Source organism: Haliaeetus albicilla, chromosome 13, assembly GCF_947461875.1.
Source record: "Haliaeetus albicilla chromosome 13, bHalAlb1.1, whole genome shotgun sequence".
Lineage (NCBI taxonomy): Eukaryota > Metazoa > Chordata > Aves > Accipitriformes > Accipitridae > Haliaeetus > Haliaeetus albicilla.
The window spans coordinates 6,265,993-6,291,207 of record NC_091495.1 but is presented as its reverse complement, the minus strand read 5'-3'; the positions used below and the strand labels follow the sequence as shown (position 1 = coordinate 6,291,207).

General features: G+C 41.0%; 1 protein-coding gene across 1 annotated transcript in view; it reads left to right on the top strand.

The window, feature by feature from the left end:
• XDH (xanthine dehydrogenase) overlaps positions 1-25,215 on the top strand; it is a 53,712-nt gene that overhangs the window by 16,300 nt on the left and 12,197 nt on the right. Inside the window, exons 10-29 of the mRNA XM_069800003.1 lie at positions 875-1,016; positions 1,820-1,912; positions 2,715-2,866; positions 3,798-3,891; positions 4,724-4,833; positions 8,572-8,756; positions 9,280-9,454; positions 9,953-10,042; positions 10,709-10,878; positions 13,433-13,556; positions 13,967-14,086; positions 15,671-15,767; positions 17,727-17,851; positions 18,561-18,694; positions 20,162-20,249; positions 20,871-20,957; positions 22,674-22,865; positions 23,358-23,503; positions 24,090-24,171; positions 24,773-24,868. Coding sequence (XP_069656104.1) covers positions 875-1,016; positions 1,820-1,912; positions 2,715-2,866; positions 3,798-3,891; positions 4,724-4,833; positions 8,572-8,756; positions 9,280-9,454; positions 9,953-10,042; positions 10,709-10,878; positions 13,433-13,556; positions 13,967-14,086; positions 15,671-15,767; positions 17,727-17,851; positions 18,561-18,694; positions 20,162-20,249; positions 20,871-20,957; positions 22,674-22,865; positions 23,358-23,503; positions 24,090-24,171; positions 24,773-24,868 — 2,502 coding nt within the window. The remainder of the gene's footprint in view (positions 1-874; positions 1,017-1,819; positions 1,913-2,714; positions 2,867-3,797; positions 3,892-4,723; positions 4,834-8,571; positions 8,757-9,279; positions 9,455-9,952; positions 10,043-10,708; positions 10,879-13,432; positions 13,557-13,966; positions 14,087-15,670; positions 15,768-17,726; positions 17,852-18,560; positions 18,695-20,161; positions 20,250-20,870; positions 20,958-22,673; positions 22,866-23,357; positions 23,504-24,089; positions 24,172-24,772; positions 24,869-25,215) is intronic.

Below are 25,215 nucleotides of genomic sequence, written 5' to 3'. Positions count from 1 at the left end.
TAGCTAAATATATGTTTCAACTAGATGGCTTACTGAAAACACCAACTTCTCTCTACTCAGTGTAGCAAGAGTAGAAGCTGGCTGCTCACATTGACATCAAAAGTTAGGTAAGATTAGTTTCTCTCCACGTTTCATTCCTGTCTTTTTCAGGGTAGTTTTCCCCTAAGCAAATGTGTCCCAGCCAGGAATCTAGTCCAGCACATGGCATGTTTACAGCTTCTTTCACAATTAACAAACAACTGAAATTCAGTCATTAGTTCTGCTGCTGCACCCAGACTAAATGTGTCATGAGCTACAGCATGAGTAGGTTCTTGTAGACCATAGCATAATATATATTTAGCTTGAGAAAGGTCCCTTCTGTTTCTTCTCTAAGGTGTTCTCCTGCCTAAGGATTGATCTGATGTTGTTGAGAGGCAGCCATGTTAGTCTGTTTTCTTCAGTCACTGGATGAAGGAATTAAAAAGGGAACCAAAATCTGGCCTTACAGCTGGTAACTGAAATTCAGCAGTGCTAAAGACTGACATTTTTGCAGTGAGATGAGAATGGAAAACCCATTACTTCTAAGACAGCTGGAGCCACAGGCATCTGCCAGAACTTTGGTCAGAAGGAGCTTGCTGGCAGAGGTCTTGCTAGGGAGATGTGGCAGCAGAATGCACCTGGCAATACCAGGAAGGCAAACTTTTGGCAGCATGAAAAAGACTCTAGTCACTGCTAGCAGAAGCATGGGGGATGGCTTACTGCCAACTGTGTGGATATCACAGCCACTTGTCAGTAACTTGACTGAGATGGAGCCTGGCATAGGCATGGGCAGCATGTGCGCAGGGATTCTTGGCTTGATGTAGGATCTGAGCTCTATCTGAATTAACTTTTGCAGACTCAGAATAACAAACAGCAGAAACAGCTGTGTTTCAAAGGTGAGCGTGTGATGTGGATCCAGCCTACAACTCTCAAGGAATTGGTGGCTCTCAAATCCCAGTATCCCAGTGCCAAGCTCGTTGTGGGGAACACAGAAGTGGGTAAGAGGAAGAGCTGATGCTCATTATGAGCAGTCAGAAAACCTCCTACAGAGTATTCTATGAGAACAGTGCAAATGTAAACCTCCTTCATGCTGTTGCTGTTAAATAGCTGTTTAATCTTCAGGTTGTATGTAGGAACAAATTTTCTTCTCAGGTAGAGCAATCTCACAGTGAATGTTTTCCCTATTGTTTGCTGTGTCAGGCAAAAAAAAAAAAATAAAGCTTATTTAGACCTCTGAGCTTTTGTGCTAGTTTTGTGGAATTTTGAGAAGAGGAGAGTGGCACAGTGTAAAGTGTCCTTATAATCAAACGAATTCAGTTGTGAAACCTGCGTTTTGAAAGACTTTTCAGTGAGTAAACCCTCAAGAGTTGAAATCTTACTGTTTTTTCCCCCCAAATATATTCTTCTGCAAATGTTAGTGCTGAGGAAGAGAGTTCAGACATATTTAGTAATTCTGTTATCGTGAGCAACTGGTTCAGGAGATAATCCCCAAACTTTGTATGGTTCGTTGTATACATTGTTCTTTCCTGAAGGATTATGTGCAATAATAGACAGGTTACACAAGTACTAAACAGTGCATTTAAGGTTATTGTAAGCCTAGAAAAGAGTCTCTAAAACTTCCCTACATGAATTCTGGTATTAGTGGAAAACAGCTTTTAGACTAAGTGACCTTATGTAATCTGTGTAACAGATGGTCAATGAACTGACTGTTTATTAAGCCTACTGCCATTTCATTGGGAAATGGCTAACTTAGGCTCTCTGTCACCTGTGTGTAACTGAAGGAGTCTTACTTTTTCTTAAGGTATTGAGATGAGGTTAAAGAACATGTTGTATCCAGTGATAATAGCACCAGCATGGATCTCTGAAATGAACGCTGTTCAGCACACTGAAACAGGTGAGCAAAAAAGAGGCAGAATGCTTGTGAAGTGAGTGAAGACTCCATGAAATAATAAAGAAGACATCAAGGAAAATCCCCAGATTAAAAACTGCTTTATGTATGCATTAATGCCACTCCCATGCCGGGAATCAACTGAGTGATATGTAAAAATCATTTGAGAATCAAAGAGGGCTTTCACTAGAAGATATATTGGACATTTTATCTGTTTGATGCATGGTGTTTTACGTCTATTAACTGGGTTAATAATGGGTTTCAATGGGCAGTCTTTTTATTTAGAAAGATTTTAAAGTTAGTAACTGGGGGAAAGATGTTGGATTTGACAGTCTAAGTGACTAAGTGAAGTATTGCATTTATCTTCGTGGTAGAAACAGATCAACCTTACAAATAGTTAGATCTAATTAGGACAATGTACTGCATGTGGCCCAATGCCTGGTAGCATGTTTAAGGTGTGGAAACTGTAGAGGAGTTGGAGTTCACTTCTCAAAGGACAAACCATATACCTAAATACCTACAGGAGGGCAATATCATTCATAATACACTGAGGGAAAAGGGCAGTGGGTTGCTGTCATGTGAGAGGCAATATCACTATGAGCTGTGATTTAAAGGTAAATTTTGTTCCAAGGATCTGATGTTTACATGCAGTGCATACAGAATAGCCTACTGTGACTGAATGTCTTCTCTAAACCCTGCTGTCTAATTAAACTCAGTAGCATCTAAGCTTTGTAGACACAGTTATAACCGTCCTCCTGTACCTTGATGTCTGGGAGAACAACAGTTCTTTTCATTTGTTTGTTTACAGGGGTCACCTTCGGCGCTGCCTGTACCCTCAGCTCGGTAGAGGAGGTGCTGAGAAAAGCGGTGGCACAGCTTCCTCCTTACAAAACAGAGGTCTTCCAGGCTGTCCTTGAACAGCTGCGGTGGTTTGCAGGGCCACAGATTAGGAACGTTGCTGTAAGTGGCTCAGGAGCATCAGGGACTGGAATTGAAAGCTCTGTCTGAGGAGCTGGCCTCCCTTATCCATTGTTGGTGTGCCTTGTGCTTCTCACACAAGAACATTTGCAAACCTAGGCAAAGAAGCAGGTACACATAAACCAGCCCCAGGAACTGATAGCCACATGGATCTCAGCTGGTGTCTGTGCTACACTGATATCACAGATTTAGCAAGCTAGGGAAATATGGCAGTTGTCCAGGTCTTCCATTGCTGTTATCAATATAAGTGGGGGAAACTGTAGTGAGATTTGACTAATTTAGCAAAAATGTATTTAGAGTGCTTCAAAGAAGCAGGTGTGTAGATTTTTGCCAGCACAACTATGGTAGTCATAGTGTTAATGCATCAGATCTGGCTAATTTTCCTCTAGTTTTAAAGGGAAAGAGAATTTGGGTTCAGTGTGTTCAAACTCCATATACTAAAAGAAAAAAATATCAAGCAAGTAGATGAATCAACCCACCAAACAGAAAATTTTGTTCCACAAGATACCGTGCCATACATTTGTATTGCAGCCAAAAACTTGGGTTCCTGGATATTACTGAAAAAATGCTCTATACTTTCAGGGATCTTCCCTTAATTGCAGCTACAGTGATTGAATTTTGGCATTGTTGGGCACATGTGGTTTGAACATAAGGTAGTTTTGATGCATTACCAAAGACTGTTCCTAAAACTGTTTCAGGCAAACATTAGTATTAGCAATGGATTTCATGGCTTTTATGTCTTCCCTCTTCATTAAAGGCCTACAATTGCTGAGTGAGCAAAAAAGAATTGATCAAAGCAAACTCAAGCAGAGCTAACCTCTAGTGTATGGTGTATGGACAAATGCAGGATTACAAGATGCTATGGCTGTATCTTCAGTTTTTTTAGTATTTGATGCATATATTATCACTCTAGGCTCTTGGTGGGAACATAATGACAGCAAGCCCAATTTCTGACTTAAATCCTGTGTTAATGGCAAGTGGAAGCAAACTGACTCTGGTGTCAAATGGTAAGTTACTTACATTTCCCTGTGGCACTGAGGGCAGTGGGATAGTCAACAGTCCTCTGCCATGGTTTGTTAGGCCAGGTCAGAACTCGAAAGTGGAAGTTAGCATTATGTAAAACAGGCTTAGTGTGAGTCTTCAGGGGTTTTGCCCTTTTTGAGGCTGAAGTCCTAAGGCTAGGTCTAAGGTTGGCTTCCTAAAGAGTTTTGAACTTCTGTGCCAGAATGAATTTCTGGTACTGTATATGTACTTACAGACACGTCCTTGTGAAGAGCTGGTTGAAGATGCCTGTTCATGAAAAATAATAGGCATGAAATTGTTTCTGTCACTATCATACTTTGATACTTGTGGATTTTTCAGATACAGATTGAAACTTGTTTTGTTTTTTTTCTATGAAGAAAGACAAATGTCTCAATTTGTATTTGCTCTTAGGAAGAATTTTTTTGAAATACTACCCCTAAAGTAAGTGGGCTGACTTTCTCTTGTACTGGTTGGTATGCAGGCTAAGGAAAGGGGAAAGAGGGAATTACATTGCTATGTTGGAAACTGGTCCACCTGGATGCTCTGCTTTAATTAGATAAAGAAGGAGGGAGGTCTCTTTGATCAGTTCCTGTGCAAATAAAACTTCATATGTAGGCAGAAGCTGTCATAGATTTCAGAAGGATCAACATAAATCTAAGAAAATCCTTCCTGATTTGGTGAAAGAGGGTGGAAAAATGAAAACTGATATCATGTCAAGAGTGATTTGTGTAGGTTGAAGGCTCTTTCACACATACTATTGTCATTCTTCATCTGAGTTATTCATTCATCTGCCATTGATCTCTCCTTGCTCTACAGAGGGCAAAAGGACTATCACCATGGATGAGAAGTTTTTCACCGGATACAGAAAGACAGCAGTTAAGCCTGAAGAAATACTTCTCTCTGTTGAAATACCCTACAGCAAGAAGGTAAGCTTGTAGGAAGAGACTTCGATGTCCATGGAGCTAAAATGCTGTTATTTGACTGTTATTTTCAATGTTAGGCACTTTTTTCCTTGGAGACTGACCTCCAAATGCTTATGTAGTCCCAAGTGGACGAGGAAGCAAGTAAATTATTTGGTGAAAATCTAGCAACATACTCTTTTTGACAAGCAAGGGGGGCTGGGCTCTGTGTTAAAGTATGGTAAGCCCAATAAGTTTTCTAGTGCAAGAAATACGAATTTAACTTTGTTGTCTGGAGCTTTTTGAGTGCATTTGGTAATGACGAAAGGTGACAAAATGATGTTCCCAGAGGTTTAAGTTCTGTTTGCAAAATAGTACAGCAAAGATGCTAGCAGTTCCTGAAGTTAAGGTTCCCGGGGTTCCTGCTTAATTTCTGTGAATTGACATGGGAAAAATTGTGTATGCATAAGAGGGAAGTTCAGTTTCTGCATCCTTGCCTTGCAAGACTGAAACCATGAGGACTTATTAGGGCATTTTAGCAATGTAGACTTGCAACTTCAAATAGGCTTGCAAAACTTCCTTCAAATAGAACAATGAACAATGAATTGTTTCAGAATGTCTAAGAGGTAAAACTCTCTTTTTTCTCTTTAGGGCTGAGAGCATCAGACTGTAATTTTATGGCTGTGAAGGTATTTACCTTTTTAGGGCTTGAGGCTATAAGTTATAAGATGCAAGGATTCACCATGTAGCAACACATTTTCTTTAGAAATGGAAAACACTGATTTACTTGAAATGCCATCATATTATGGGATAGAACCAATAAATCCTTTGTCTATCCTTTCTAATTTTTGTATCTAACTATTAAGGGAACACAGCTATTTTGTTTATGGTGTTTTTCCATCTATTTCTGAGTGATTCTTCTTTGATCTTGTGATAACTGCAGGAAGCATTGCTTTTTGCCAAAATGAGAAACGTGCTTGAGATAGTCAGTGGAAAACACCATATTCCTCCATCCATGTGACAGTCATATGGCAATTTCACAAAATGAACAAATGTTTACCAGTAGGGCAATGGCTTCATCCCTAGGTTATATGCAGCTCATTGATCTGAAAAACTAAAACAACTTTTGAACTCTCTGCTTCATGGTTTCTTGGCTGTTCTTTGCTCACAAACATGAAGTCAGGGAGACTAAAGTTCTTCAGGGAATGTCTGAAGGTACTGGCATGTGGCAGGCAAAGTCTTCTGGAACTGATTTCCTCACAACTGTAAACAAGGCTATGTCAGCACACAGCTAGATTGAATTTTTTGGTTTGTGTTTGTTTATAACTGATGTTACCTCTTGCATTGATGTGACTCATTGCAACAAGGGTAGGACTGGTCAAACAACAGAAAGAATTAGACTAAAGAAGTTTAGCAGTTTACATGACTCAGTCTTGCTGTAGGGGGACTGAGCTCAGGGTAGGCTTTATCACAGAGAGGCTGTTGAGGGAGAGGAGGTAACACCTTTTTCCCCTGCTAGTTTGTGTGTCAGATATTTAAGATATTCAGGGAATAAAGATTTTTGAGTCTATACTTGCAATGAATTGCAGCTGAGCAAAGATAGTATTTAGAATAGGAAACTGCTCACTGGATTAAAGATAAAATATAAACAGATTCCAGAAAAGAAAACTGCTTAGCTTTTTGTATATAACAAGGCATTCCTAGAACAGGACATATCCTTTATTTAACAACCCTCTTTCTCTTCTGGACTGTAAAAACATTCCTTGTGTTCCAGCTAATGTTCATAAATGTTATGCACCACTTATTACTCACTTAGTGACCATAAGTTTTTCATGTCCTTTCCCTTGCATACATCTTTCTCTATCACCTTTGTCATGATTACTTAATTTTTATGATAATAGTATTGTGTATCACATATACATTTACTGGTCTTCCAAAAGAAAAAGCCTGACAACACGATGCCTATATACTTCTATCTTTGGAAAAAAAAAAAAACCTAAACCTACTGTTTCCTCAGTATTACCATCATAGGCTCATAGTATCACAATTTTTGCCCTGCTAAGAGAGAGAAAGTGGTCATGACGTCTTACTTCATCCTTTAAATTAGTATCATCCAACCTTCATCCGTTATTGATCTCTATATTCCATGGTGGTGGACTGAAAAAAATTACATGGAAACAATGTTTTTGCAGTTGTGAATATTGCCTATGAATCTTTTAGAGCCTGTGGCTGAATCTTGTCCAGAAGGGGAGAGGGGAGATTAATCTAGGTCCCTAATATGCAGCCCTTAAGAGTAAGGGTTGCTTGGTTTTCCTATGAGAATAACTAGCACCTAGAAACTTTCACTATGATAGTTTAGAGGGGACATGCACTGTTGTTTTATCAGGAGGTAGGGCTGACATGGGCAACTGATGTGATGGTTACCTTACCTACACTCCTAGTGAGGAAAAATAGAGTGCCTTTTCTCCCACAGGACTCTGTACCAAGAAAACTAAGGTGTCTTGCGAGGAGTGAAGCAAATATTGCATTTATGTTGCAATCATGTTATTGGAAGTCTCTGAAGTGTGCAGTAAGAGAAGAGGCTTTTTTTTACTCTTTGAAAGCTAATTGGTTTAACAAGCAGAGTGGCAGAATGTCCTCATTGGGATGATGCTATTGATGCTCCTCTGCTATTATCTGCTGGCTGACCACTAATTAATTGAATTCAGGAAATGAAACACACCCTTCAGTTCTATCTCCAGTAACAAGTTCTCTATGTGCAAAAAGGGCCTCTTGTGAAACTGTTCTCATTGCCAACAGTAGAGGAACTGTTCTTTACAATAATGAAAGAATTGCTGTCCACTTCTGAGTAGAAATAATTAATGGAACAGACTGCTGTGCTGTGCAGAGTCACTTGGCTAACCTATTAGAGAAGAAACTTGGCAGAAAGCTGTCCAGAAGGGCCGTGCAAAGATATCGGATCTGGTTCCTCTCTTAGTCTGGAGGATGCCTGAACAGCAATTTGTCATAATCTGCAGGACAGGCAAGGGGAAAAACTGGCTGTACTGTGACTCCAGGGTGACACCATCACTTGGTGTATACTGGGAGAGCGTTAATCTCATATTTACTGCCACTCTTCACAGGAGAGCTGCTGAATTTTGTGAGTTGTAGTTGCTGGTACATTTAAAAGAATTTCATCACTCTGTGGAAAGCAGCAGAGGATTCAGGATAGTTACTGAGAATTATATTTGCAGTAACAGATTGATTGAAATTGTCTTATATTAATTAGTCTGGTCTCTTCTAGAACTGTGAGACATTTGTGATTATTGATTTCAGTACTTGCAGAGTTCAAAGACTTTCAAAGGGAAGGGGTTTAGGATATGAGTTTTACTGATGAGGCTTTCAGCTTAGCAGCCTGGGGGAAAGAAAGAGTTACTGAGGAACTGTATGTTTGTTTATGTACATAAAATCTGTCCTGGTTCTTCCTCTCAAGATATGGAAAAAATGTGACAGGTATGAGCAGATCTCTGTCAAAGCTCATTTCCCCCACAGTCCTAGGTTGGCTAGTAGCCACTGATCTAACACATTAGAATTAATCGTTGAATCATGTGAAAATATACAGTGCTGCCTGAACAAACATGTCCTGCTTGGCCCTGCAAGATGAATCAACCAAATACAGTTCCCTGGCATAGCTCATCCATGTAGAGATAGGTTAACAGCTTGTCCATATTTATACTCCAAAGCATGCCAAGGTAGAGAATAAAGAAATATTTTCCTGTCTTCTAGGGAGAATACTTCTCAGCTTTCAAGCAGGCTTCTCGTCGGGAGGATGACATTGCTATTGTGACCTGTGGGATGAGAGTCCTGTTCCAAGATGGCACTAGCCGAGTGGAGGAGATAAAACTAAGCTATGGAGGAATGGCTCCTACAACTGTCCTGGCACTAAAAACTTGCCAGGAGCTCACTGGCAGGTAGGAATTTTTCTGTGATAGAAAGGCTGTCTAATGGAATAGTGCTGATTTTTACAGGAGCAGTTAAAATACCCTAAAACCTCTCTGATAGTACACAGGAGAAAGGTGAAGAAGTGTAGCTACACTTCTTGCAGCTGCTTCTGTTTTGTGTGATGCCTTGCTTCCTCCAGTACTCCTTACCCTCAAAGATCCATGTCAGTGTCTCATTCAGAGAGCTATTTCCTTGCTAAATTTATTCATCTGTTGAAGTGGGCAGAAGCTAGACGTGGGCATGACCTACAAAACTGATTTTCTTTCAAACTGGACTGAGAAATCTGCACTCTTATCATTGAATAGCTTTTCCACATCTTTAGAAAAGATGACGTGAGCCCAAGACAAGAGCAAAGCTGACACATATACTATGAACAGAGATAGAACAGTTGGCTGTTGAGAGCTTGTGGGGCTGTCATGTCAGAAAAGTTAGTCTGCCCCAGTGATATTTAGGGCTGAGCAAGGGCTCTGTGTCACCTTTGTTCCCTTGCAGAGACTGGAATGAGAAGCTGCTGCAGAATGCCTGCCACTTACTGGCAGGTGAGATGGATCTGTCTCCTTCTGCGCCTGGTGGGATGGTGGATTTCCGACGCACACTCACACTCAGCTTCTTCTTCAAGTTCTACCTGACGGTCCTTCAGAAACTGAGCAAAGACCACCATGGCACTGTGAGTGATGCTAGGGAAGGCAGCTCTGGGGAAGGAGGACCTGTATGTGCTGTCTTGGTGGGGAAGGCATGAGGAGCATTGGGTAAACCCATCTGGGCAGCTGCATTGTGGTAGGACACAGATTCAAGCGGAGTCGTACCTAATAACAAACTGCATTTTGCAATAGATGCCAGAGCTACTCTATTCCTTACCTGCATGACAGTGGCTAGTGTATCTTCCCACTTGCTTCTTTGTAGCATCCCCACCTTGCTGTAGAAGAATGCTTATCTGTGGGTTCACAGGAGGATTCCTATACTTCTCCCCTTTGTTGCATAACAACTGCTGTCATGGATCTGTGGCTATTCCTTGCACAGAGCCTGAGCCCTGTTTGCCTTTCACCCAGTAAAAGATGAATTATCTTCACTAGAGGATGGAGAATGGAGAATATCCTGGGCTACTGGGGAATGTGAGAAAGGGACTGGCAAGGAAGATGATTGTTCTTTAATATCTCTCTGGCAGAACAATCTGTGTGAGCCTGTCCCCTCGAACTACATCAGTGCTACAGAGCTGTTTCACAAAGATCCTATTGCAAATGCGCAGCTCTTCCAAGTAAGTAGCAGTACCTGCATGATGTAGACCTGGGCTTTTGTGTAGCTCAAACTGTGCTTCTTATCCTGTTGTCTCCCTGAGTATGGGCAATACATGAACTTATACAATGCCATTCCTGAGGCTTGTATTTGGGTCTCAGTCCCTTCCTTGCTTTAGAATACAATGTTCTTCTGTGTCATTGCCCAGGACTCTTCCTGGCATGTACAGCTTCATAAAAATTGCTGTGGGTAGCACTTTTCTCCTGCAGCCAGCTCCATATCCAAACTGAAATTGCCCTTCTGCTTTCCCCAGTTACAGTCTGCTTTTCTTTGCATCTCTCAGGCTTTAGATTCAGGATATATCTTCTTCCTTATTTCTCCATTAATGACCTGTTCTTTTCAGCTTTGAGAGTAGAAGCTAGCTTCAGAACTTGAATCTTTTATGAAAGCTGTCACATCAAACCCTTCTTTTCCATAGCAGTTTCAAAACCCGAATCCCTTTCATTTCATTCTCTATAGTCCCCTCTGTGCAGCCACTCCATCTTGTTTACCTGCCTTTCCCAAAGGACTGAGCCCCCATCCCATTCCCCATCTCACTAGAATGTCTCACAGTGCTTTTTGCTCTCCTGTCAATGCTTCTGTCCCCTGCAATCTAAGCAGTAGTAGTCAGTCATGTGTTTTACTCCAGGAAGTGCCCAAGGGGCAGGCAGTTGAAGATATGGTGGGCCGGCCTTTGATGCACGTTTCAGCAGCCAAACAAGCATGTGGAGAAGCTGTTTACTGTGATGACATCCCTCACTATGAGAATGAGCTGTATCTAACGCTGGTGACCAGCACCAAAGCCCACGCTAAGATCCTGTAAGTGTTGCTTCTGAGTTTCAGATGTTGGAAGCATCCAGTGCCTGGTGGCTTAGAAAGCATTGACCTGTCAAGTTGCAGGTGAGGGAAGGGTTTTTGCATTGGTGGGAACTCCAGTTCATTGCACGTTGTTACATGGAGGCGAGCTGTATATGTTACAGCTGCCTTGCAAGTCTGCGTCAGTGGGAATATGAGGGAATTAACACCACGCTCAGAGCTTTGCTGAAGCACAAAGCCATCAGCCCTAAGCAACCTTCTTGCATGTCCCATCTCTTATACTCAAGTGTGCAGGATTAAAAAAGGAGCAGGGTAGGAGAGAACCACAATGTCTGAAAAGATGTCATTTTAATCACTAACCAGAGCATGCAGTTTGCACAAGCATTTTCCTATTTGCCTAAAAATTTAGGTTGTAACATGCAGTTCTGCCACAGCACTCCTGCTGGTGAGTCAGCTGTGTGTGTACTGTCTTCTGGTTTTTGCCTTGCACGGTGCTTGCTTGCTATGATCAAGCCCTCTGCATAACAGTCCTATGTGAGTTAGCTTCAGCTATTAGATGTAGACCTGTTTGTGCTTGGCTGTAGCAAGGTGGGTAAGTCAGTATTTGGAAGTGCAGCTGTCTCTGAAAACATCTTGTCCATGCAGGGCATGACTGATGCCTAATTTATAACAATAATGACTAACCAACTCTAAAACACCTATCCTGGCAGGTAATGCCATCTACATTCTCATATGAGTTTCATGCTGTTATATTGTGGGACTCACTGCACCCCAGAATCCTTAATTGTGCTTACATTGTGGTGGCTCTGCAGGCACTCATCTGCCCTCACCTGCTTTGATGTGGAACACTGCGTTACATTGCCTCATGTCATCCTCAATAGCCTTGCGATGTGCTGTTCATTCCTTAGGCAATACTTCCTGCCTATTTAGGCTTCCTGTCCAGAGGTTTCCTGCAGTGGTCTAACATGGGACGGGCAGCATGGTGGTCATGGATACACAGATGTAGTAATTGACTCCCAGGCTATGAAAGAAATTGCTCTGTCATCATAGTTAAATCTTAGGTGTTGCAACATGGTCATTGATGAGTGCTGCAAATGCATAAGTACTGCTACTACTACCAGTGCAGATGGAGCAATAGAGAAAGCATCAGATCTATGCTTGCGACCACAATATGCAGTATTTTCTAAAGACTGCTGTACACATTCTCTTGCATTTGTGTTGCGCACTCACGTTTCAAGCTGCGAGCCTGTATTTTTCTGTAGAGGAAGTAGTGGAATATTTAATCAGATGACAGAAGTATTGCAACCTATGATTTCGTCGGTCAAAATACTGGCTCTGGAAACTTCTACTTCGCCCGAGTCAGATTTTGACCACCAAGTGTAAATTAGAAATTATCTGCCTCTGTATTTCTAACTAAGGGAAACTGTCAGGGGATTGTTTCTGAGGCATTACTGCAGAAGCAAGGGAAAGTGAACTTTCCAGAGAAAAATACTATTGTCTCCAGTTCCTGCTGTCTAAGAGTTCATGTGGGAAAGTTCATTCATACATTTAATGTCTTTTTAAAAAAGTCTGTAGCTCACTGGGATGCATAAACAGCTACTTTCAGGCACAGTTTGTATCAGTGTTTCAGGAATCTAAACAAGCATGCTGAAAAATTGCAGCAATTTACAGAAGACAATAAATCATTCAGTTAGCAGAAACAAAGCCACAGCTTTTCTTTTCACAACAGTTCCCTTGCAAAGCAAGACAGTTACATAGCCAATGTACAAAATATTGCAAAAGGAGCTTGGAAGTCTTTTGCAATACATTTTTATGAAATGCTCTATATAAAAATTAAATTATATCGTGCTTTTCTAGTCACTTTCTGTCCTGCTTGTCACTTAGTTTTAAATCTGTATGTGATTCAAGCAGACAAGCATTTTGGTTACCTATCTCTTTTGCTGATTACCAAAGAAAGCCTTTCATGAAGCTTTTTGTCTTTTGGAGCGCCATTTCTTTTGCATCCTTTTAAATAACCTGCAGCTTCCTTGTGACTGATATTCAACAACTTCTCCGTGACTCTCAACCACATTTTTCTCTAGAGGTGAACCCACGGTAGATGATATGCGTCTGCAGTAAAATTTCATGTTTATCAATGGACAGGAAGGAATCTTGCCTTCACAGAATCATGGCAGCTAAGAAGACAGTGGAGGCATACCATCACTAACACCAATCTGTCTTTCGTAAAGTGTATCAAAGGATCTTTAGTACATGTGGTGATTGGATCAAGTTCAGATATGTCTTAGGGAAAAGGTATATGATACAGTATAGTCCAAAGCAGCACACTAGTGATCAGACTCACAGTCAGGATTCACATTATCATATAGATCCCAAATGATTTTAGTCTAATATTACATTGCCCTTTCTGCCTTGGTTTCACACGGTATTCATGTGACAAACACCTTCTCTCATACAACCAGACTTCAGGGAATCAGGCCTGAAAATGTGTTGGTGTCTCATATGCGCTGACAAAAAGAAAAATGAGAAATAATAACGCTGCCTTTCCTCCTTTCTTTAGTTCTGTAGATGCATCTGAAGCCCAGAGTGTTCCTGGGTTTGTGTGTTTTGTCTCCGCGAAGGATGTTCCTGGCAGTAATATCACTGGCATTGCTAATGATGAAACTGTCTTTGCTGAGGATGTGGTATGTGGTTAAAAATAGCCTTTTTCAATCACACTGCTCAGGAGATAAGATTTCTCATATTGTCCACTGAAGTCCTCTACCTTATACAGAGATAAATCCTAACTGCACTGGAGTCAATAAATCTTGGTGCCAAATTCAATAAGGCCTGAGACCCTTTGCCCCATGCCCCTCTCTTCTGTGTTATTTGCACTATTCTCCTCTAAGCTGCAGACCACTGGGACAGACTCACTCACTCGGTTACTGTCCAAAGTTGGTTGTGATCATTTTCCATTGACTGATTTTAAATAGACCAGTCTGAACAAACAGATGAAAAACTGCATGAAAGGAATAGATTAAGAGAATTATGATGAGCCTCTCAGTTACTGCATATATACACACCAAATGATGGTGGGTCCTAATCTTGCCTGTAGGTCACTTGTGTTGGTCATATCATCGGTGCAGTTCTTGCAGACACACAAGAACATTCCAGAAGAGCGGCTAAAGCTGTGAAGATTAAGTATGAAGAGCTCAAACCTATTGTCACAATTCAGGTAAGATGGTTCAGATCTGCTTCTGCAGTTAGCTTGGGACCCCCTGGTGTGTAGTTAACTTCTATTGTCACATATGTGGTTATTTAGCCACATGTTTTGTTAGTTTTTGTGGATGCAGCAGGATATGGATAGAAGGAATAATTTGTATATTTAAATATAAATATAAAGAGGACACATGTTTGTGGTACTGATTGGGAGTACATTAACTTGTTCTGTGTTATTTAAAGCTAAAACAAATAAACCAAACTCTAGTAGATATATTGTGCTCAGCACAAATTTGTTTAAATTAACAAGGTTAATGTCAGTTACATTCTTACCCATAGGCGCTTGCTTTCAGTATTCTCTGGTATGACCCTGCTGGCTTCATTGGTATTCATTCATTCTTCATTTGCTGATTTATAACACTCGATAGTAGGGGGTGAAAATGTCTCTTCTAGCTCTGTCACTGCACTGCTTCTTTGAGATTTCTGTAGACCACTTGTCTAGTTTCGAAGCTGATTAAATTAATTTTCAGTAGTTCATTCTCCACTGTGAACATTTCCACTGACTGTATGGACACAGCCAGTAAGTGGCTTTTCTCAAAGCTGAATAAATTAATGTCAACAATTTGTGATAATTTCATGCTTTTTTTTTTAACTAGAAGGCTTGTTGACAAGATTTCCTTAGATGACAGTAAAAGCAAATGATAGTATCTAATACAGCATTTACATCTAGAAATGAGAAAAAACTGTATGAAGCTATTCTTATTGGGGACAAATTAGAACCATGGGATTCTAATTAATTTTTTTAATGGTCACTATTTCATACCATGTGTTTTGTAATGTGAATTGTATTCATGCAAATACAAAGAGCCTGTGCATTGTCTAGTACAGATATTGGTACTGTCATCTGTGGACAGAGGTTTAGGTTTGTTTGTATGATTTGTGGGTTCACAAACAACGTGCGAGAACTTTTTCCTTTCTGAAGTTTCTAGCTGTTTATTCAATGAGGGAAGATGAGAGTGGAGCCAAAAATGTGCTGGTTTTGTTGTTGTTGTTTGATCATTCTGTGATTTTTTTTCCCATTATGGAAAGCTTCAGTTTTGGCAAAAGTGAAACGCGTTTGTAAAACTTCCCCAAGAAAGATTATTGTATATTAGGTCAGAAGTGAACTATTTCTGCAGAAGACTTCATCCCATCTGAGAGATTCAGTTTTCTCCTTCTGCCTCGTTATTTTTCTGTGGGGGTTTTTGTTTGTTTGTTTGTTTTTTCCTTTTTCCTTTTCCCCCCTTCTGGGCCACAGACTATAGTTAACACAAGTTGTAAGTCGGCTCTAGTGGCTACAGTCCTGGAGGTTCTGGGTCCATAATGTAAAATGGGTCACAAGGAGCAATCTAAGATTGTCCAATTATGGTGTTTATTGTGAAATTGCTGTGTTGCCAAAAATTATTTTGTACTGCTTTAAGTCAAGTCACTTGGCTATTACTGTAGTTAGTGTCTGATAAGTTCTTGTGCTTTTTATCTTGGATATTTCTTCTCCAGTCAGAGGAAGCTTTGTTTTCATTCCGCTTCCACAAAAATTTCATTGTGTCATTATGTTTCCTAGGAAGCTATTGAAAAACGATCCTTTCTTAAGTCTATAAAGAGAATTAATAAGGGAGATGTGAAGAAAGGCTTTGAAGAATCTGATCACATTTTGGAAGGTGAGAATACGCATTAATACTTCTTTTAAAATAGGATAGTTTGTGACAAAAGAAGTCAAGCTATCAGCCTCCTTTTTATGCATATGATACTGAACTCATGAAAGTAAGGCTTGCAGGGCTAAATTAATTTCATATTAAGTGTCAACTAACTTTATATACAAATAGCTTATGAAATATTTAATTTCAGTTTCAAATGGACTTGGATGCTCCCAGCTGTGCCCCTGTAAATGTAAAACTCTCTTCCAATATAAGGACACATTTTTCTCAAGCAAATATTCTATAAAGTGATTTTTTTTCTTGAAATGTATCCACATAGGAGCTCTTCCCTGTCCAGACATAGTCTGGTCTGAATCTTATAGACAGTCACTTTCCTTTAACCTGGTATATGACTCTATCTTATGAAAATGGGACATACATGTACCTGAAAACCTGATCCGTCAACACTGGTGGCTGTAGGTATCATGAAGAACATGGCACTGCCCTGTAATGTTTTCTCAATGCTGATTGTTGGTCTGTCTTTGAGTATGGGTTTGTTTTGGTGTGCTGCTTGGTTTCATTCAGTTGAAGTCTTCCAAGCAGGTTGTAGAGACATGGATAAACATAGCAGTTATCAACAATTGTTTAAAACCTCTATGAGTTAGGAGGGGAGGATGCCAGAGCTGTGAACTGGAATACTGTTAGACCCATGTCATTGCTTGGTGTATGTATCACCTATCAATAGGTCCTGAGAGGAAGAGTCTCAAACATCAGACCTTTGGAGAACTATGTATTTATGGATAAAAGGGTGTTGTATCCCTCTTACAGATCCGAGAGGGAAGTTAAATCAGTTACAGACACAAAGCCTGGTGTGAAGGGATTATTCTGGAAGATCACAGAGAAGCATGCCCCCCCCTTACCTCCCTGTGGGGGAAGGGGGGTGTTATTTAACTGAAACACCCATTTCCAGGTCTGTCATTTGTTGTATTTTGGTATGCATTGCTGAGACTTTCCTCTGCAGTCAGTGATTGGCGCTGGCGCTTCAAAGGTGTCATAAGCTGTTGTTGAATGTTTCTTATAGTGTACTATAAAAAATGAAAACACTGTGCCAGGCAAGGCAGAAATTGTTCTGAGCTAGAAAAATAGCTTATTTAGAAGGCTGCAATACTGTGTGAATGCCAGGCCAACCCCCTCAAGGAGACAAGAGAAAGGCCCCTGCTACGTACCAGAGTAGGCGTTGTCTCACGCAAATGTGCATTTCTTGCTGATGTACCTAATGAAGGCAGCTATTTTGTTGTTGCTGAATTGAATAAAAGGAAGAGAGGAACAGGATTTTGAGAAATGCTCTGAATATTAATTTTCATGGCAGCTGAATAGACCAGTGCCATGACAGAGAAAGGAAGCCAATTCTGACATTTAATAGTGTGTAGCATGACTGGAAATTGTACCCTCAGTGCTGCCAGATAAGGTGTCCTGGGAAAGAGCCACATGCAGTAACAGAGAGTTGATTCCCAGTTAGATCTTCTTAAGGCATTTTGGGTTTCTATTTTTGTTGCCCTGTTTCAAAGTCTGTAACCTTGTATTTGATCTGCTCAGCTAGACTATACTTGATTTATTTTTATCCTTCATCTCAGTGGTGTTATCAGGGCAGTCTGAAAGGCACCAAACACTGCATCTTAAGGGATGCTGGGTCAATGGCATGGTGTGCAGGCTTATTTTTGAAATGTTAGCCACTTGTGTTTTGGACTGAGGATTTCTAGAAGGTGGAGGGTGGGGGGCCATGTCTGTTTTGTTTTGTTTTGTTTTTAAATGTTGAACCAGAAGTGTCAGTTTTAGAGCTACGTATATCCAGAGCTGGGCAGTGCAAAGGGCTGCCATTTAACACATGTCAAAAGGGCAGTAGCTTGCAAGCAGCATATGATGGGAGACACCTTATAACACCAGGGACACCCTGTCTTTGGGGCATTTCTTTCAATTTTCCAGGAGAGATGTACCTTGGTGGGCAGGAGCATTTCTATCTGGAAACTCACTGTACTGTGGCTGTGCCAAAGGGGGAAGATGGTGAGATGGAACTCTTTGTGTCGACACAAAACCTTATGAAGACCCAGGTACTGTCTCATTGACCTGATACCTAAAAGGTATTTGTTTCTCAGTTTCAGACTAGATAAATGGTTGTTTTACAGTTGGTCCTATCTTGTCTTGAATAAAAAAGGCTTAGAGTTTCGTATGGGATCTAAAGTCCATAACTATCCTATTAGTGTCCTGAATCTGCTTCCAGGTGACAGAGATGTTTCTGTTAGCAGCACATCTTTGTCAACCAGGGTTTGCATGCTTAACCGTTTCTGGAGAGGGTGCCGGCTGGTCAGTAGGCATGGCTGTTGAATGAAACATCAGAAAGAGAGGTGGTGTAAATACTGACTATATATACTAACTCTGCCATCTTGTGAGATAGGCTACTGACACTATGGGGTGTCTTTGGCCTGTGTACTAATTCACCAAGACTGTCCAAAGATCTCAGAGTGAGGAGAATGGACAGAGTGATATGGACATCAAACCCTGTGCTAAATGAGACCTGTGTCTTGGTAACCTCATCTCATGTCCATCTCTTCCTGAATCTGGTGCTGTCTGCTGAAGCACTGTGTGTCTTCCCTCTTCAGAGATGAAATACCAGACTTATTAGTTCCACTTGCAGGATCAATAGGACATGCAACGTAACAGAGTATTTTACTGTTGCAATGGTTGCAGAAAGACAATGTATTGGTATCTAGTTTTAACACCAGCTCAGCTCTGTACATGTTATGCTGTTTTTTTCTTTAGGAGTTTGCTGCTAATGCATTGGGAGTCCCTTCAAATCGGGTTGTTGTTCGAGTGAAAAGAATGGGAGGAGGATTTGGAGGAAAAGAGACTAGGAATACTATTTTGACAACTGCAGTGGCTGTTGCAGCCTTCAAGTAAGTTTGAGTGTGGGGAACAGGGCTTTTTCCTTTTAGACTGTCCCAGCCTGCCTCTTTCTGGAGCACCATTTGCACTGGAGCACTTTTAAGACTCTTCATGTCTTGTTAATGTACAGCTTATAGCAAGCCTGGGATTTCCCAAAGGAGGTATCTGATGGGTTTTTAGCTGGTAGGAGGAATTGAACCTGCTCAGAGGGGCTAAGCTTATGCAGGAATGTCAGCTTTTAATAGAAAAGGGGGGGAAAAACCCTTACTCTGCTGTTCCTTTGGTGATCTCTGAAAACTCTTGTATCTCAAATTATCTGCCTCTTCCCTTCACCCCAAACCCTTTCAAAATCCAGCACTAGCCATGCTTCTTGTTTTGTATAATAGAGGTATGAGAGTCTCTTCCTTGCTCAAAACTCCTACTCACCAGCCTTGCACCACTGTTTCTCTGTGCTTCTGCAAACTCTCTCTTTGGATTTTTCCCCAGGAAGGGTGGCAGACCACTGAACAGGAACCCACATTTTCAAACCCCTAAAAGCTCAGGGAATGAACCTAGACTGTAACCATTTGTGAAGCATAGATTGGAAATGTGCTTCTGGTTTCTGGAGTTTTGATATGGAGTCATCTTTAACTGTGCAAGTTTCTGTGTTTGTGAGTGAACATGGCCCCTGAGATGACATTTGTGCACTGCATGTAACACTGCCCTTGTAGGTGAGGATACACTCTGTTGGCAATTCTAGATGGATCTTGCAACACAGCAGCAATTTGATAAAACACCTTTGGAAGAGAACAGCAAAAATGAAGCTCCTGTACTTAAATCAGCTTTATTTTTCCTGTTCTGAGCAAACCACCTGCTTTCTCTAATTAATCAGAAATACATGGGCATTTTTTTCTTTCCTTTATCTCTGCCAACCAAATCACTGTTTTATATTCCAGAGGTTACAAAATAACATCTACGGCATCCCCTAGATATTTTTACAACCTGAAGAGAGGCACTGGAAAGGCAGAATTGTTAGAAAATGAAGAGCAACTCCTCTTCTCCTTGTTTTTCTCCTTGGATAATAAATAAGCAAATAAAAACCAAGGTCAAATTGAAGGCTAGTTAGTACTTTACTTAGCATTATTATATAATTCATATGGCATTCTCTCTTGCAAAGCCAAGAGTGTGCCTTGAGAAATAGTCTGGAAAGCAGTGATTGCTCAGTTACGAGCATCTGTCTCTGTGAGAAACTATACTTGTTTTTAATATAAGAGTCTCTGCAAGAGTTTTCATGAACAGGTCCCAACTTCTAAGGTCTTAATTTTTTTTTTTACTCAATCTTGCCTTTTCTTAAGAGGAAGATATATAAACCAAGCAGTTTACCCCTAATTCCTCATTGCCACTCTGGAAAGACAATGTTCACCAAAAAGAGGAGTCTTGCTCTGTAGGAACTGTATCGTGCGTTTCAGGCTTCGCCTGATAAATGTATCCTTTAACAGAACTGGCCGCCCAGTAAGGTGCATGCTGGATCGAGATGAGGACATGCTGATAAGTGGTGGGAGACATCCCTTCCTGGGGAGGTACAAGGTATGTATACATATGAACTCAATGCATGTTGTCTCAGTTGTGTCACCTGAAACATCAGAGAATAGTAAGATTCTGTGAAAAAATCGCTGCTCTTGTTGTTTCACTGCTGATCTCCCCTGGATCAGGTCAGCTGGATTATAGCATTTTTCCTGCTAATGTCCTGCAGAAGTTCTTTTGGCTAAGATGGTTCCCTTCTTGTGACCTCAGCATAGATACTTCCCTCTTCCTTGCAAGCAAGACTTTGTCCCTGTTGACAATCACATTGCTCTTAGATGCTTCCCCATTTGTTTACAGTATCTTATTACTGTTTGTTTTGTTACCTTCCTTTCCTCTTCAATCTCCATCCAACTGCTTCTGTTTTTCAAAGCAAAAACCTGTTAAGGAAGGTGTGGCTGTGTCAAGTGGCCAGCACTTATTTTAGAAGAGCTCTCTGGAGCAAGATTAAAATGTATACATGGACCCTTTACTGGGAAGCTTCCTCAGTTGCTGCCTGTGCTTGTCCTATGCTGCAGCAGAGGACAGTCAGTCTTTTGCCTGTATGAGGTCCATTCTGGTTTTGGAGGGAAGCACGAAACAGAACATTTTGTAGAAACCTGATTACTGATGAGACTCTCTTGACAGGTTGGTTTCATGAAGAATGGGAAAGTCAAAAGTCTGGAGGTGTCATATTACAGCAATGGGGGCAACTCTGTAGACCTTTCTTATGGCGTAAGTAAAATTTTCTGATGGCTAACTAGGCGGAAGACATTTCCCTGTGCAACCTTTTGCTCTGACTTCAGAGAGTTGTTGTCTACAGCATTGCTTGCACAAAAATTGCCTGCTCGCTGACATGACTTTGAACTGAAACTTCATGGCTTTAAACTGAAAGAGGGTAGATTTAGATTAGATGTAAGGAAGAAGTTCTTCACTGTGAGGGTGATGAGGCACTGGAACAGGTTGCCCAGAGAGGTTGTGGATGCCCCATCCCTGGAAGTGTTCAAGGCCAGGTCAGATGGGGCTTTGAGCAACCTGGTCTAGTGGGAGGTGTCCCTGTCCATGGCGGGGGGGTTGGAACTAGGTGATCTTTCAGGTCCTTTCCAACCCAAACCAGTCTATGATAATGGCCGTAGCACAGTTACATTATGACTGAAAACAGACCTTGATGGGTTTTTGGAGCTTCTACAACTGCTCTCTGAGCCAACTGACCTGCCTTGGCATGTGCCGCATAATTCTTAGTAATGCTGTAATAACTTGGATTAGGCAAAAGTGTCGAGAAAGTTTCCTTTGCGTTACAGAGGGCTGTGATGGGAAACTTGTTGCACAATGCAAGATGACTGATAGTTCTCCAGCTTTGGGGAAAGCTAGTTCCTTGGAATAAGAAATATCCAAGTCAATAGGCTGATGGGAGCAGAGTGCCTAAATCAACAAGCTTGTTAAGGACTGGCTAAATCTAACACTTGGTTCACAAGCACTAAGAAAAAGAACAGGCCTGAGTTCTGAGTTTGTCTCCAAGAATTTTTGTGCTGATGAGTAAAAAACTCTCCTTTTCTGTCATGTGAGTGACGAACCCAATAGCCTTAGTGTCAATCATGTTTATACTAGCTCCCTTTCTGTAGTCCACTAAGTCTTTGATAATTTTCTGCAAAAATGAATCCATTTCAGTAGGAGAGAACTGCAAGAGCTCTCTACCAGAGCCACATTCAGTGTATAGCAATTGGTTGGTGCTGTGCAGAGCAGAATGGCAGGCAAGCGTCTTTGCATAAACTAAGGGCCTGGTTGAGAGTACATCTGTGTGAATTGTCTTTTTGACTGTGTCTGAATCAGAGGACTGGAAAGCGCTCCATGTTGAAATAAGGTTGGGATGTGCATAATCTCCTCTCTGTGCTGCTGCTGGAGGGGAAATCTGGGAACACAAGCTAGAAGGAAGCTCTGGCCCTTTCCCAGTTTGGACAGTTAGTGGACAAAGATCTCAAATCTTGCAGTTTACTGTTGAAAATCTTTGTTTCGTATAGTTGCCCCCTTGATATCAGCAAGACTTCTTTTCCAGTAACAGATTATTTGGTATAATTAAAAGAAGATTATGGTTCTTCCAGGTGTTTAATGGCATTTAGTAGCAGTTTGGCTCAGCATGAGCCTAGGGCCAACAAAGGACTTTGAAGCTCAATCTGTCCTGGGGTCATAAGTGTCAACAGAGAAGTGCGCTTATTGTCCTGTCCTTCAGGAGGTTACCACCTGACACTCTATTGCAAATGGGAGGGAGTACTGGCTGCACTTCAGTGCTCATCTACCTGTGTTGACTGCAGTACTGCAGGGTGCAAGAGAAAGTGCTGGTTGTTGTAAATTAGCTTCAGAGCTTTCCAGCCAGCTGCCAGCTTTGGCAGCTAGTAAGAAGTCTGACATGTGATTTGTGTAAAATGTGTCCACCCCATTCCTTCACTTCACCAGGTAATAGACAGAGCCCTGTTACATTTGGATAACTCCTACAACATCCCGAATGTCAGCAGCGTGGGCATTGTTTGCAAGACAAACTTACCTTCTAACACAGCCTTCCGTGGCTTTGGAGGGCCCCAAGGAATGATGATCGCTGAGTGCTGGATGAGCGACCTTGCTCAGAAGTGTGGCCTGCCACCTGAGGAGGTACAGATCCACTGACACATTTCAGGGCAGTGCTGCCTTTGAACAAGCTCTGAGAACTGCACACAACCACAGAAAATTATTAAGCATAAGAACTTTTGCTTCATTTCTGCTAAGCCCTTAGCAGGATCTCAAACTTTCTGTATGACAGCCACATTATAGCATGGATTATCTTCTTCTCCTTTAAATTTCCTCAGTAGTCTCAATTATGTAACACCTGCTTTAAGGATAGATATTGAAAAAAAAGTCCAAAGGCAGCAGGTACCTTAATCTTACTAACAATGTGCTTAAGTCCCAACCTCTCTTGAATATTCCCAGCCTTAACGTCTTAGTCCCAATTTTCCCGTAAACAGATGTGTGTCTGTTAATTATACTGTTCTGTAGAGTGAGCAGAGGAGTAAAACTAGGAAACAACATGCTTTTGATGTCATCCATTAAAAAGACCTAGTCTGAAGCATTAAACTTGTCATGCCCTTTATATGTTTCTTTGGGAAGGTGCGGAAGCTCAATCTTTATCATGAAGGAGACCTGACTCATTTTAACCAAAAGCTGGAGGGATTTACTCTACGAAGATGCTGGGATGAATGTTTGTCAAGCTCTAGCTATCACGCCAGGAAGAAACTAATTGAAGAATTCAACAAGTAGGTGTTCTGGAGCTGTCTTGTTACTGGGTGCACCTGTTGCCTACTAACTTCTGAAGTTCTCTTAGCAACTTGAGTGATGTGAAGTCAGACCTTATATTCGCAAAGAGACTTCTAAAAACTTCTCTTTTTGAAATTCCTTCATGCCTACTGTGGGAAGAAAGCTCTATCAGAGAGCTGGTAGCTTAAATAAGGCAGGAATCAGACCTAGCATGACATGATTTTGTAAGGGAAATGTAGCAAAGGAGGGGGGTCTGTTAAGTACAGCTAGGCTTTGGCTATCAAGGCGATTTGTTTAGGCTTTCCACTGCCTTGTAGTTTTTTAGTTGGCTTGTATATACAACTGAATAGTTAATAGTTCAGACAATTGCTTCTATAATACCTGGGGGAGCATCTTCACTTCTGATTTCTTATTGTTGGGACCCATAAACAAAGCCAATCTTTCATAAAAATTACTGATTAACTTGGTATATACTGCATTCAGGTATTTTATTTCTGCTTTGATACCCAAGCTGTCAGAGGGAAGCATAGTATTGAGTTGTGATGAAAGCCTTGTGAGTATATGAATAATGTTCTTTCCTTGCAGGCAGAATCGCTGGAAGAAGAGAGGGATGTGCATCATTCCTACCAAATTTGGCATCAGTTTCACTATCCCATTTCTGAACCAGGTCCGTAAGTGTCATGCATCTTTTCAGTAGAGAAGCTAGGTTTATGCTGCCTCCCCTAAGCCCTCCTCCATTTGTACCAAACTGGAGCTTTTCAAAGTAGTAAATTAGTTAAGAAAGAGCACACATTTTTCAAGCTAAAATGAGCAACGCAACAGTTACCAGTTTATACTGTCTAAAAGAGACAACAATGCAACTATGTTTGCATGGTATTGTGTTATGTTAATTTCCCTGCCTATTCCCTCTTCCTCAACAGTCAAAACGCTGTTCCTGTGTTTGACCTGACTTGATGGAATGTCAGTGGTGTTAGCAAGTTTAGGTGAAGGGTGCATCTCTGTTTCACAGGGGCAGTTTTGGGTTATGTGACCCGCTTTCTGAGCTGAAAATACTGGCTGAGGTTTGTTATGTCATTGGAACTTCTAGTGTGTTGGTGAGACTAAATAAACCAAACTCACCTCAAGTGTGAACTAGTGGCTTTAATTACAGCGAAGAACAACATTGGCGTAGTTCTAAATTAATTCTCTCCATAGTTTGTAACTGAAATCTGCTAAGTACTTCACTAGTTCATTTATGATGACTCTTGGATTAATGTTCACTTTTATAGGCTGGAGCTCTGGTCCATGTGTATACAGATGGCTCTGTGTTACTTACACATGGCGGGACTGAGATGGGTCAAGGACTTCACACCAAAATGATTCAGGTAGTAATGAGTTTGGACTTAACTGAAAGAGACATCGTTTCAGGAAAATTACACTCACTCCACATTATTGCCTCAGAGAGCTTGACACTTCCTCTATGTGCATGCATAGGGTAACAAATCATGACTAATTCCTCTTAATCGTTTCAGCAGCAGTGCTAGATTTCCAGGGTATTATCACAATTGAGTATGAGAATTAGATTCTTTATCATCTTAACTCTTATTATGTAGATAATGCAGGTTATGCTTATAATCTAGCTTCTCTGGCAATTTCATTTCATCTCATAAAACTACAGTTTACATATATTTTATACAAAAATTAGTTGTATTGTAAACATTTATCTGCATAT